This window comes from Anolis sagrei, chromosome 11 (assembly GCF_037176765.1).
Source record: "Anolis sagrei isolate rAnoSag1 chromosome 11, rAnoSag1.mat, whole genome shotgun sequence".
Taxonomy (NCBI): domain Eukaryota; kingdom Metazoa; phylum Chordata; class Lepidosauria; order Squamata; family Dactyloidae; genus Anolis; species Anolis sagrei.
The window spans coordinates 8675001-8688674 of record NC_090031.1 but is presented as its reverse complement, the minus strand read 5'-3'; the positions used below and the strand labels follow the sequence as shown (position 1 = coordinate 8688674).

General features: G+C 44.1%; 1 protein-coding gene across 1 annotated transcript in view; it reads right to left on the bottom strand.

The window, feature by feature from the left end:
• The window catches only part of C5 (complement C5), a 64351-nt gene that overhangs the window by 35560 nt on the left and 15117 nt on the right, over positions 1–13674 (bottom strand). Inside the window, exons 9-15 of the mRNA XM_067471850.1 lie at positions 11223–11349; positions 11022–11137; positions 9310–9507; positions 8813–9016; positions 6952–7161; positions 4172–4321; positions 2973–3102 (exon numbers count right to left, since the gene is read on the bottom strand). Of these exons, the coding sequence (XP_067327951.1) occupies positions 2973–3102; positions 4172–4321; positions 6952–7161; positions 8813–9016; positions 9310–9507; positions 11022–11137; positions 11223–11349 (1135 nt within the window). The remainder of the gene's footprint in view (positions 1–2972; positions 3103–4171; positions 4322–6951; positions 7162–8812; positions 9017–9309; positions 9508–11021; positions 11138–11222; positions 11350–13674) is intronic.

Genomic DNA, 13674 nt, shown 5'->3' with positions numbered 1-13674 from the left:
GAAGCTTGAAAGGTTTAACAAAGTCCTTTATTATTGCTTAAGTCTTCAACAAACAATCAAATACTTCTTAGATCTTCAACAAATGCTTCAATGCTTTGAATCAACTGGTGGCTTTCTTAATCTTGTCCACAAGGGACAGGCAACTGGCTTCGTGAACTGTTTCTTTTCTTTAAGAGGAAAACCCTTTTTAACCCCTCCTTGGGCAATCTACTTTCTAAACTTTGCTGGTGTGGGCTCTACTCCCGGCTCCAAACTGCTTCTACAAAGCCTTGACCTACCAGTCAAGGCTTTGTAGATTCTCCAGCTGGAGTCCTTTGCAACTGTTTCCCCCCGGAATTTCCCTCGGATGCTGTGAGAAACGAAGGTTCTCTACAGGTGGAGCTAATCCACGTCCTGTAGCTAAGCTTTCCAATGCAAGACTGACCTAAAATGGCTCCCTCTCCTCCCAGAGCCCTGGGGAAAGGGGCAGAATCAAAACGTAACAATGATTGATGGGTCATTGGCCCTATAATTGCAAATCAAGGGGAGCCACCTTATTGCAAAATGCATGGAACTTTGGAATTCACACAAATACTCAAAGAAAGAAAAGGAAGTTGGAGCGTTTGGTACAGCCATACCAGCACACTATGTGACACTATGATTTTTGTTCCTGGGTGATCAATGCCATTTCCTAATTGGTTCTATCATAAAAAACATGGAAAAGGTATATTAAACGGTGAATATTTTGTTTTTGCAGGTTACCCTGCAAAAACACATTTTTCTATAGTTTACCAACAAAGGGGCCACAGTGGTGCAGCGGGTTAAACCGCTAAGCTGCAGAACTTGCTGACCAGAAGGTCGGCGGTTTGAATCTGCGGGGCAAGGTGATCTCCTGTCATTAGCCCCAGCTTCTGAACAGGCAGGATTATTTTAAATACCGTATATTCCGGCATATAAGACGACTGGGCATATAAGACGACCCCCAACTTTTCCAGTTAAAATACAGAGTTTGGGATATTTTCGCCGTATAAGACTACCCCTCTTCCAAAACACACCAAATAAAAAATTTTAAAGCATCAGATTTGATTTCAATGTGGTAATTTTCCTATTACTGTCCCTCCTTCTCTGCCTCTCAGATCTCGCACATGCGCACCTACACCTGAGAGGCAGAGGAGGAGGTACGGTTATAGGATACAAGGGTGGGCCAGACAGGTAAAAGAGTTGTGTTTTTCTGGGCCCAGAGCTATTCTATCTCCTTTTTTCCATACCCGAGGCACCCCGGACACCTGCAGTTTGCTCCGTCCTTCACTTACACCTTCCCGGTAAGGCGCCCCTTCACGTCCCCATTGGGACCGCATTAAGTCCACGAATCCTGATGAATTGATTTTCTTCTACCATACTTCTACCAGCGTCATCCTTAATGTTTTCATACAGTCACTGCATACGGCAGGGACGCAACCGCTGCCATTTTTGAGCTCCCCCCCCCCCCCCCAATATGCAGCAACCACAGATTCTCCAATCCGGATTGGAAGTTTCAGCACCCGCTCTATAAGATGACTCTCAGCGTATAAGACTACTCCCATGTATAAGATGACTCTCATGCACAAGGCTACCCCCATATAAGACTACCCCCGCGTATAAGACTATCCTTGATTTTTGAGAAGATTTTCTCAGGTTAGAAAGTAGTCTAATACACCAGAATAAATGGAATATATGTGCTATTGCCCTTATATTGTCTTGTTAATTTTATGTTTATGTTGTTTACTTTGTATTGATGATGTTCCTTGGAAACCGCTCTGAGTCCCCTCAGGGAGATAGAGCTGTATATAAATAAAGTTTTGTTGTTGTTGTTCTGCCAACCTAGCAGTTCAAAAACATGCAAATGTGAGTAGAACATTAGGTACTGCTTCGGCAGGAAGGTAATGGCTCTCCATGCAGACATGCCGGCCACATGACCTTGGAGGCATCTATGGATAACGCAGGCTCCTCAGCTTGGAAATGGAAAAGAGCACCTCCCCAAGAGCCAGAGATGAGCACCAACTCCAGAGCCAGAAATGAAAGGCTAAGCCTTTGCCTTTGTCTGTGTATTTCTGTCTCATTGTATTTAATTGTAATGAGACCTGTCATAGACCTGTCAGCAGCTTATGATATTGTAAACCACCACCTCCTCCTGAGAAAACTGTATAATATCACAAAGGACTACCATCTCACCCACCTCATAGGAAATCTGCTACAAACAGGAGCTTTTTTGTTGAGTGCCAGGGCCAGAGAAGCAGATGGCGGAAACAGAAGAACGGCCTGCCTCAGGGGAGTGTGCTTGCTCCATCCATGTTCAACATCTACACAAATGACCAGCCACTGCCAGAAGGGACAGAGAGCTTCATCTATGCTGATGATCGTGCCATTACTGCTCAAGCAGGGAGCTTTGAGATGGTGGAACAGAAGCTCTCTGAAGCTCTAGATGCCCTTACCGCCTACTACAGGGAAAACCAGCTGATCCCTAATCCATCTAAAACACAAACAGGTGCTTTTCACCTTAAAAACAGACAAGCATCCCAAGCTCTGAGGATGACCTGGGAAGGAATCCCATTGGAGCATTGCAGCGCACCCAAATACCCGGGAGTCACTCTGGACCGTGCTCTGACCTACATGAAGCACTGCCTGAATATCAAGCAAAAAGTGGGTGCTAGAAACAATATCATATGAAAGCTGACTGGCACAACCTGGGGATCACAACCAGACACAGTGAAGATATCTGCCCTTGCGCTATGCTACTCTGCTGCTGAGCATGCATGCCCAGTGTGGAACACATCTCACCACACTAAAACAGTGGATGTGGCACTTAATGAAACTTTCACACCAGGAAAAGATTTATTTTCAAAATTCTGTTACATAGGGATGGATGGATGGATGGATGTATGGATGGATATGGATAGATAGATAGATAGATAGATAGACAGACAGACGGATAGATAGACAGACAACAAAGGCACCTTCTTCTTTGGAATCCTCTGCATTCGCATTGGTCATAAAAGTGAGGCCAGCCATTCGGAAGACATCTATATTGTTCAGCCCTCCTCCGGCACCGCAGCCAAGGTCGCTTTTTTCTAATTTCAGAAGTGACTGTTGAAGAAGGAAGGAAGGAAGAAAGGAAAGGATGAGAGAGAAAAAACAACATTTGGAAAGGATCTGAATCAGTACCATTCACAAAGTCTGCATTAGTTGGGACTAATCAATAGATCATATTGATTCAATAGGCTTAGTTGAACAGAGATCCCATAACATTCAGACCATTTATGTACCGGGCAAAACAAATAGTCCCCTCGGGAAGATAGAGCGGGTTATACATAAATTATTATTATTATTATTATTATTATTATTATTATTATCATACTAGCCGCCCCCTGCCACGCGTTGCTGTGGCCCACATGAGGGTTCTGTGTGGGAGGTTTGGCCCAATTCTATTGTTGGTGGGGTTCAGAATGCTCTGTGATTATCGGTGAACTATAAATCCCAGCAACTACAACTCCCAAATGTCAAGATTCTATTTTCCCCAAACTCCACCAGTGTTCACATTTGGGCATGTTGAGTATTCATGTAGAGTCCAGATCCATCATTGTTTGAGTCCACAGTGCTCTCTGAATGTAGATGAACTACAACTCCAAAACCAAAGGACACTGCCCACCAAACCCTTCCAGTATTTTCTGTTGGTCATGGGAGAACTGTGTGCCAAGTTTGGTTCCATTCCATCATTGGTGGGGTTCAGAATGCTCTTTGATTGTAGGTGAACTATAAATCCCAGCAACTACAACTCCCAAATGACAAAATCAATTTTTTGAGTGGAGAACATACATTGGGTTGTTAGGTGTCTTGTGTCCAAATTTGGTGTCAATTCGTCCAGTGGTTTTTGAGTTCTGTTAATCCCACAAACGAACATTACATTTTTATTTATATAGATCATATAATATTATGCAAGGTAAACACATGCATGTTGTAAATATATAACAACATGACAAAAGTTTCCTGTTTGTTAGTTTTCAGCCTCGTGAATTTTACCCTGTATTTTACCTGTGTGTATTTATATATTTGAATAGCGTTTTGCTTTATGTCGCTGTTTTAACCCTGTTGTACCCCACTTGAACCACAAAAAGCAATAAATATGTTCATATACTTATTATAATCATCACTTAACTTTTTCCATGGGTCTCTCCTTACTCCTCGTAACTCCGTAAATGGCCCGATCCATAGAGGACAGTGCAACCAGGGAGTCGGAATCGGTGTCCACGGAAAGCAAAATGTCGGCCTTTGGGCTGTAAAATGCCTCACGTCCCAAAACACGAACCTGTATAGACGGGGGAAAGACAAACACAGAGTCAACAAAAAATAAGAATTCAGCCAATGAAAACCACTAGTTTCAAAGGGAGTTTTGCATGTTAAAACACCAGAATATGGCGGGCATATTCTGGTATTTTTATGGTGCCACACACCTTGCTCCTATCCTACTCAAACCCTCTTCTCCTGACTGAACAGGACAGCCTTCTGTTCAGTCAGGAGGTTTAGCACAGCTGGTAAATCATCAGCAATTATAAGATCTATCAACCAAAAAGTTGCAAGTTCGAAGCCCCGGGTTGGCATGAGCTGCCAACTGTCAGCCTCAGCTCATTGTTTACCTAAGCAATTTGAAAACAGCTTTAGCTGTGATTAGAGAAATTAGGTACCGCTAAAAAATGGGGGAGGTGTTTTACGTCGCCATAAAGAAAGAAGATCAAAAAATGCTGGACAACCAAAAGGAAGGAGGAAGTCCTTATGGTTCTTCGTCATAGAGGATAGAGCAACAACACCCCCTGGACTCAAGCCCAACCTTCCATGGCACCTCCTTCTGTTCTGTCTGTTTATGTATTGTCTATACAAAGCGGCATTGAATGTTTGAAGTGTATGTGTACTGTGATCCGCCCTGAGTCCCCTTCGAGGTGAGAAGTGCGGAATATAAATAAAGTGTTGTTACTATTATTATTATTATTATTATTATTATTATTATTATTCCAGATGGGACGGTATCACAACTTCCATTAGCAACAGCCATGATGACTGAGGATGAGGCACAAAAGGGCTGTAGTCCAGTATTTGGAGGACATGGCGGGCCTCAGGTCTGACACATGCAATCTTACTGGAGGAGCTGCATTGCACAGTCAGTTGGACCCAATGGGATGTCGTGCCCCTCTTTATCATTCTAATATTGGGAAACACTGCACTTTCCCTCTATGATCAAGTGGCTCAAAACATCCAGGGTCTTTGTCCAATCAAACACTAGAAGCAAGGAGAATGTTCAACAGGTTTATTTGAACAAATCACCCTGCCGGGTGAGCAAAACAAAGTGCCACATCAAAAGTGGAACAGAGCTCAAGCTTTTAATCAACCCCTTGAGAATGTGCATAGGCTGTTTTCTCCAATTTGTACCTCATCTCTATCCTGTCCCTGCAGCCGCTTCCCCCTCCTGCATCTCCCTTTCCTGTGCCTGCTTGTTAGTAGGCATTTCTGGGTGTGATCCTGGCAATCTAGGTGTGATCCTGGACTCATCGCTGAGCCTGGAACCCCAAGTTTTGGCAGTGACCAGGGGAGCATTTGCACACTTAAAGCTTGTGTGCCAGCTGTGCCTGTACCTTGGGAAGTCTGACTTGGCCACGGTAGTCCATGCTCTGGTTACATCCCGTAGAGATTACTACAACACTCTCTATGTGGGGTTGCCTTTGAAGACTGTCCGGAAGCTTCAACTGGTCCAACGGACGGCAGGCGGGTTACTAACAGGAGCGGCACTCAGGGAGCACACAACCCCTCTGTTGTGTCAGCTCCACTGGCTGCCGGTCTGCTACCAGACACAATTCAAAGTGCTGGCTTTAGCCTATAAAGCCCTAAACCAGTGTTTCTCAACCTTCCTAATGCCGCGACCCCTTAATACACTTCTTCATGTTGTGCTGACCCCCAACCATAACATTATTTTCATTGCTACTTCATAACTGTAATTTTGCTACTGTTATGAATTGTAATGTCAATATCTGATATGCAGGCTTTATTTTCAGTCACTGGACCAAATTTGGCACAAATACCCGATACCCCCAAATTTGAATACTGGTGAGGTTGGAGGGGGATTGATTTTGTCATTTGGGAGTTGTAGTTGCTGGGATTTATAGTTTGTTTACAATCAAAGAGGATTCTGAGTCTCACCAATGATAGAAGTGGGTCAACTTCCCACTCAGAACCCCCATGACCAACAGAAAATACTATGTTGTATGATGGTCTTTGGTGACCCCTCTGACACCCCCTCGCGACCCCCACAGGGGTCACGACCCCAGGTTGAGAAACACTGCCCTAAACAGTTCTGGCCCAGCTTACCTGTCTAAACTCATCTCTCTTTATGAACCTCTCAGGGCTTTAAGATCATCTGGGAAGGCCCTGCTCTCAGTCCTGCCTTCGTCACAATCATGGTTGGCGGGGACGAGAGAGAGGACCTTCTCAGTGGTGGCCCCTCGGCTATGGAACACCCTCCCTAAGGACATCAGATTGGCCCCCTCTCTTTTAACATTTCGGAAGAGAGTTAAAACTCAGCTCTTTGAGTAGGCATCTGCAAATACAGGGTCACAGACATAGGCAAATGGGATGGTGGACAATGTGACTGGACAATGTTTTTAATGAGGAGACCCTAATGATACATGTTTTTATTGATTTTATCGATTCTGTTATGTTTTATTATTCAATTGTTTTATTATATTGAAATTTTATTTCATGGTCTTGGTACCAACTGTAAACTGTCCCGAGTCGCCTGCAGGCTGAGGGGGACGGTATATAAATATAGTAAGTAAGTAAATAAATAAATAAATAAATTTCCTTTTGAGCTTTCCCTTTGTCTGAACTCTCTCCTTTGTCTGGCAATTTCCCACTCCAATCCCCTCTGTTTACTATAACTCCATGACTCACCTTCAGGCTGTTTCCACATTTCTGTTCCACATCCAACCAGACTGAATCAGCAACCAGCTCTGCGGCACCTTCTCCCGTCACAATGTAATAGACCAGGATGCGGGTCGAGGGAACCATTTCCTTGGTCAGCTGGAACTGCAGGTTTTGATACACGTAGCCTTCAAGCTTGGCCTGCGTCCCGTAGTTTATTATCTTTCCTTTGGAGATGATCTGAATGGATGGAGAGGGAGTGTGAGGTAGTGAAATGGCAGAGAGGAAGTTTGAGGAAAAGAAACAAAGAGAGTTCCTGAGGTCTGAAAAAGTACGGTTTATTCTCAGTTGGCGCCATGCTGGTAGTCCAGAAAAACAGGGTACTGAACAAAGAAAAGCCTTGATTTATATACCCTTTAAAATAATATGCATGCATCATACAGGCATCACAATATGAGTCACAAAATTCTACTTTTACATTGACTTCAATGGCATATTTTAACTTCAACACCTGTCAATCTTCATTTAAGCATCTTTATCTAAGGAGCTGCTATTAATGAGGACCATGCGCCAGAGTGTCTACTAGGCTACTGATAGCAAGAGCTTCCATCCATCTTGAGATAAGTCCTTCCTGAAGCCTCTTGATGGCCAGCTCATTAATCTTACTATAAGCTTCACCTGGTACCAAAATGGAAAGAGTCGATTGAAATTTGCCAGAGGCCTCTTGACCAGGGGTCCTCAAACTTTTTAAACCGGGGGCCAGTTCACTGTCCCTCAGACCGTTGGAGGGCCGGACTATAGGTTTTTTTTTAAAAAAAAAAGATTGCACATATCTTATTTTGCTGTGTGGAAGGGCCCTTAGAGGGGGTTCTTCCTAGCCCTCTTTAGGCAGTAATTCCAGGAGCAGAGAATGGGAAATCTTCCTATTTCTAGTCTGAACAAAATCTGGCTACCAGTATTTTAAAAACTCTAAAATTATAACTGTAAATAAAGAACAACACTCAAACACAGGGGAACTCCAGACAAGAAACAATCAGGGCCAGCTAATCACCTCTCAACAAAGGATTCTCCCTAAAAACTGTCAGGCTATGAAATGGTAATCAAGGTGGCCAATTGAAACATTCATACCTACCTCCAACAGACAAGAGTTCTTTCTCCCACCCTGGATCTTCCACAATTTTCCTAGTTAAAGGTTTTCCTCTGACATGAAGTCCAGTCGTGTCTGACTCTGGGGTGTGGTGCTCATCTGTATTTCTAAGTCGAAGAGTCGGTGTTGTCCGTAGCCACCTCCAAGGTCATGTGGCCGGCATGACTGCATGGAGCGCCGGGGCAGCCTCCCTTGGCTGGCTCACGCTGCCCATCGGGCCTGACGGATAACGTGAGCCTGCCAAGGGAGGAGCAGCCCCGCGCGGCCTACTTGCAAGTAAGGCACCTCGTGAGGTGCTTTACGTGCAAGTAGGCCACATGGAGCAGCTGCCCTTGGCTGGCTCACGCTGCCCATTGGGCCTGACGGATAGCGTGAGCCAGCCAAGGGAGGGGCACTGTGTGGGGGGCGCTCCTCCTCCGCAGGCCGAATAAGTGACCTTGGCGGGCCGGAAGTGGCCCGCGGGCCGTAGTTTGGGGACCCCTGCTCTTGACATTCCCTTACTAGACGCCGGCCTCTCTTGAGGCATCTAATTTTCCAGCTTTTTAAGAAGAGAATATCTTCCAAATGAAGTTCATGCATACATACATTTCTCTTTGTAATTTCATATATTTTCTAACTCCTATTTCTAATATGGTTACATCCAATATATATTTTCCAATATGTGTATTATGTATTTTCATCAGTAGAAACATGGAAGCAACAGCTGAAGCACATTGAGAGTAAAGAGAGCTGTTTAATACATACCAAATAACTGTAGTGATGTATTTTATCAATGTAGTGGCTTGATGGGTGCACACCGATGTGCAAGGTACTTCCAACATATAAGGTTTTGTGGTGCGACGCCCAGTCAATATACAGATAGCTTCCGCTGAGGGAAACGTAAGATTGTGCTTGATAGGCTTTGCTGGCTTGGTTGTCTTCATGTAATTTGGGATCTGCAGTTTTTATCTAAGAATGGGAAGGGGTGATTGGTTTAAGTCAGGCATGGAGTACACTTGGAAATTGCAGGCGAAACATCAGTAGAAAATGCTGCTAGAACGCAGTGGCCACACAACACTCAACGGAGTACTTTCTTTAGCCAAGGCACTTCCTCAATCATTGGAAAAGCTTCCTTTTGCATGTTAAATACAAAAACCCAACTCTCTCGAGGTCTAAAACCTCCGGTTGCTTCCCAAAGGCAAAGTATACAGCCCCAAAGTACCCACTGGGGAAAACTTGAAACGTAAAGCATCTTAACTGACGCTAAACTCCAGCGTTTTGGCATCACGAGGGATATTCAGCACGAAAGAAGCGGTTCCATCCTGGCCTGTGTCCCGCCGTCCGCCTTCGGACCCTTCCCGCTCTATGGCCGCCTCTTCCCCGGCCTCATTGAAGACACTGGCCGTCAAAACGACAGGGACGCGCCTGGACGGGACACCCGTCGGATCCTTTACTTGCACCTATATGGACAATCACATGCATTTATACACTTGAAATACCCTTATAGTCCTTTTTCCAAGCGTTCTGGACCATGGCAGGTCAAAGAATATTTTCTTACGTCTCTCTCATACAAGCTGCTTTGAATCTCATTTGAGTCTTCCTTCTTTCTTTCCCTTCTCTTTCTTTTCTTCGTTCGCTTCTTTTTCTTTTTTCCATTCCTTTCCTCTTTCGTTCCTCATCTCTCCTCATACACATCTCCCTTTCCTTCCTCTTCTTCCCTTCCCTCCTTATCCTTTCTTCCCCTCTTCCTTCCTTCTCCTATCCTTTTTTCCTTTCTTTCTTTTTTTCTTTCTTTCTTTCTTCCCTCTCTTCCTTTCTTTGTCAATTCTTTCTTCCCCTCCTCTTCCCTTCTTTCTTGTCCTTCCTTTCCTTACCTCCTTTTCCTTTCTTCCCTTCTTTTACTATCTTTCTTTCCTCCGTTTCTTTGTCCTTTCTTTCTTCACTTCCTTTCTCCTCCTTCCTTCTTTCCCCTTTTCCTTTCTTCCGCTCTTCCTTCTATTATTTCTTTCACCTTTCTTTCTATCTGTCTTTCTTTCCTTTCCTTTCTTCCCTTCTTTTACTTTCTTCCTTTCCTCCCTTTCTTTGTCCTTTCTTTCCTACCTTCCCTTCCTTTCTCCACTTTCTCTTTCTTTCTCTTTCTTTCCTTCCTTCCTTCCGTCCTTCCCTCCTTCCTCCCTTTTCCTTTCTTCCTCTCTGCCTTCCTTCACCTATTATTTTTTTCTTTCTCCTCCTTTCTTTCTTTCTTTTTTCCTTTCTTCCCTTTCTTTGTCCTTTCTTTCATCCCTTCCTTTCTCCTCTTTCTCTTTCCTTCCTTCCTTCCTTCCTTCCTTCCCCCTTTTCCTTTCTTCCCCTCTTCCTTCCTTCACCTATTATTTCTCTCCCCTTCCTTTCTTTCTTTCTTTCTTTCTTTCTTTTTTTCTGTCTTTCTTTCTTTCCTTTCTTCCCTTATTTTACTTTCTTTATTTCCTCCCTTTCTTTGTCCTTTCTTTCCTCCCTTCCTTTCTCCTCTTTCTTTCCTTCCTTCCCCCTTTTCCTTCCTTCCTCACTCCCTTCCTTCATCTATTATTTCTTTCCCCTTTCTTTCCTTCCCTTCCTTTTACTTTCATCCTTTCCCCTCATACACAGCTCCCTTTTCTTCCTCTTACTATTTTCCCTTCTTTTTTTCTTTCCCCTTTTCCATCTCCTATTCTTTCCCTTCTCTTTCTTTTCTTCCTCCTCTTCTTTTTCTTTTTCGTTCCTTTCTGTGCCCTTTCTTACTTCCCCTCCTTTCTCTTCCCTTCTTTCTCTTTCTTCCTTTTCTTCCTTTTCCTTTCTTTCTTTCTCCTCTTCCTTCTTCCTTTTCTCTTCCTTCCTTCCCTCCCTCCCTCATTCACATGTCACCTAGCAGCAGCCAACGGCCTTCACTCTTTCCCAGTCACATCACAGAAGGCCACTTCACCTAGCAACAGCCAGGTCCATCAAACCATCGACTCACCTTGATGGAGTATGGGAGCCCAGGCTTCACGAAGAGCGGGGTGGCGATCAAATCCAGTTTGTAAGGAGACATGGCATACAGGACGCTGGTCAATTCCGTATCCACACTATGGCCGCCTGGCCAAAAGAAGAGCAAGAGGGGGTTATTTAGAACCTCGCTGAATGGAGATCAATGTTTCTTTTGCCCCTTAGGCGTCATTACCTTTCGTTTCCAGCACCGAAGCCGCAATATAAAGCCTCAAGCCATCAAGGTCTTCCAGGGATTCGTAGGATAGATCGCGGACGGCGACTTTGCTGTTAAAACTAAACTGGGCAATGCCTTCCTCCATCTAGCAGTGAGGATCCAGGGAAAGAAATGACCATGTGTTAAGCATTCCTCTCATTGCATTTACAAAAAAACCCCGATATTTTCTTTTCTTTTCCTTCGTTTCTCTTCCCTTCTTTTTCTTTCTTCCCTACCTTTCTTTCTCCCTCCTTTTTCTTTGTGGCTCTTTCTTTCCTTCCTCCGTTTCCCTCATGCAACTTCTCTCTCTTTTCTTTCCTCCTTTCCTTTTTCTTCTCTTTTCTTCCCTTTCCCTTCCTTCCTTCCTTCCTTCCTTCCTTTCTCTTCCCTTCTTTTTCTTTCTTCCCTACCTTCCTTTGCCCTTTCTTTTTCTTTGTGGCTTTTTCTATCCTTCCTCCATTTCCCTCACACAACTATTCCCTCTTTTCTTTCCTCCATTTCCATTTTCTTCTTTTCTCTTTCTTTCTTTTTTCTTCCTTTCTTTCCTTTCTCTTCCCTTTTTTTTCTTTCTTCCATACTTTCCTTTGCCCCTTCTTTTTCTTTGTAACTCTTTATTTCCTTCCTCCATTTCCCTCATACAACTTCTCTCTCTTTTCTTTCCTCCCTTTCTTTTTTCTTCTTTTCTCTTCCCTTTCCCTTCCTTCCTTCCTTCCTTCCTTCCTTTCTCTTCCCTTCTTTTTTCTTTCTTTCCTTTGCCCCTTGCCTACTTTCCTTTGCCCCTTCTTTTTCTTTGTAGCTCTTTATTTCCTTTCTCCATTTCCCTCATACAACTTTTCTTTCCTCCCTTTCCTTTTTCTTCTTTTCTCTTTCTTTTTTTCCTTCCATTCCTTTCCTGTCTCTTTCCTTCTTTATCTTTCTTCCTTACCTTCCTTTGCCCCTTCTATTTCCTTGTGGCCCTTTCTTTCCTTCCTCCATTTCCCTCATACAACTTATCTCTCCTTTCTTTCCTCCCTTCCCTTTTTCTTCTTTTCTCTTTCTTTCTTTCTTTCTTTCCTTCTTTCTGTTTTCCTTCCTTTCCTTTCCTTTCCCTTCTTTTTCTCTCTTCCCTCCCTTTTTTTCTTTGTGGCTCTCTCTTTCCTTCCTCCATTTCCTTCACACACCTTTCCCCTCTTCTTTCCTTCCTCTCTTCTTTAGTTTTTTATGCCTTTTTCTTCCTCCTTCCTTCCTTTCTCTCTTCAGCTCTTTCTCTCTTCTTCCCCTGTGCTAGGGTAACCAGTTCGAATCTGGGGAGTGGCGTGAGCTTCTGCTGTCAGCCCCAGCTTCTGCCAACCTAGCAGTTCGAAAACATGCAAATGTGAGTAGATCAATAGATCTAAGTAGTTCTAAGTAGTTTTAAGACCCAAAAGGCGAGCAGCTATGGCGGGAAGGTACCGGCGCTCCATGCGGTCATGCAGGCCACATGATCTTGGAGGTGTTTATGGACAACGCTGGCTCTTCGGCTTAGGAATGGAGATGAGCACCAACCCCCAGAGTCAGACACGACTGGATTTAATGTCAGGGGGAAACCTTTACCTTGACTTTGGGTTGGCAGAAGCTGGGGCTAACAGTGGGAGCTCACCCCACTCCCCGGATTTGAACCACCAACCTTTCTGTCAGTAAGTTCAGCAGCTCATATGGCCAGTTTGTTCATGATTCAGCGAATTAGTCTAGAAATGTATAAACAGATGGACAAATACAAAACAGAATCGACATCTATCTCCAACGGAAAGAGCAGAAACCCACATCTGTTTCTCATTGTCAAATGGAATCAAGACAGCATAATGCGCACAAGCCAGTATGAATTGCAATGCAATCCTTTGACGTTGCAGGAATGCGTTATCACCGTTGTGCAATTGCGCCTTGCTCAACGCAGTTATTGTTTGCAAAGCAAAGGGCGTTTGAAAACACCTTGCTTTCGTTGACCTAGTTTTCGGAATGCCGTTGTTTTGATTCCGTTCCAAAAAGGAAAATAGTTTGGCAGAGATGTGACCCCAAATGACAAGACGTCTGGCCAGAAACCCTGCCGCATTCCTCTCCTTTTTGGCAGCAGCAAAGGCTTGGGAATACTAAGGAACGCCACTTATATGTGCGTTCTCCGGCTTCTTCTTTGGAAAATGCCTTGGCCCCTGACCAGGGACCAAGAGAAAGCCAATATTTTTCAAGCTGAGTTTCTGTTTCCCAGAAACAGTCGTGCTTCAAAGGCTTTCAGTTCTGCAACAAAACATTATTGATATGCAAGTCGGCCACCTTTATGAAATTGGCTCGAATGTACCCTCTAAGAAAGGAAGGTCGTTCCCATTCTTGAGACGTTGTTTCATTGCTGTTAGAGCTCAAGATCTTGGAAACGGACTCAAAAACCCGGAAACATCCTTGGGAATCCGATGGCTTTTGG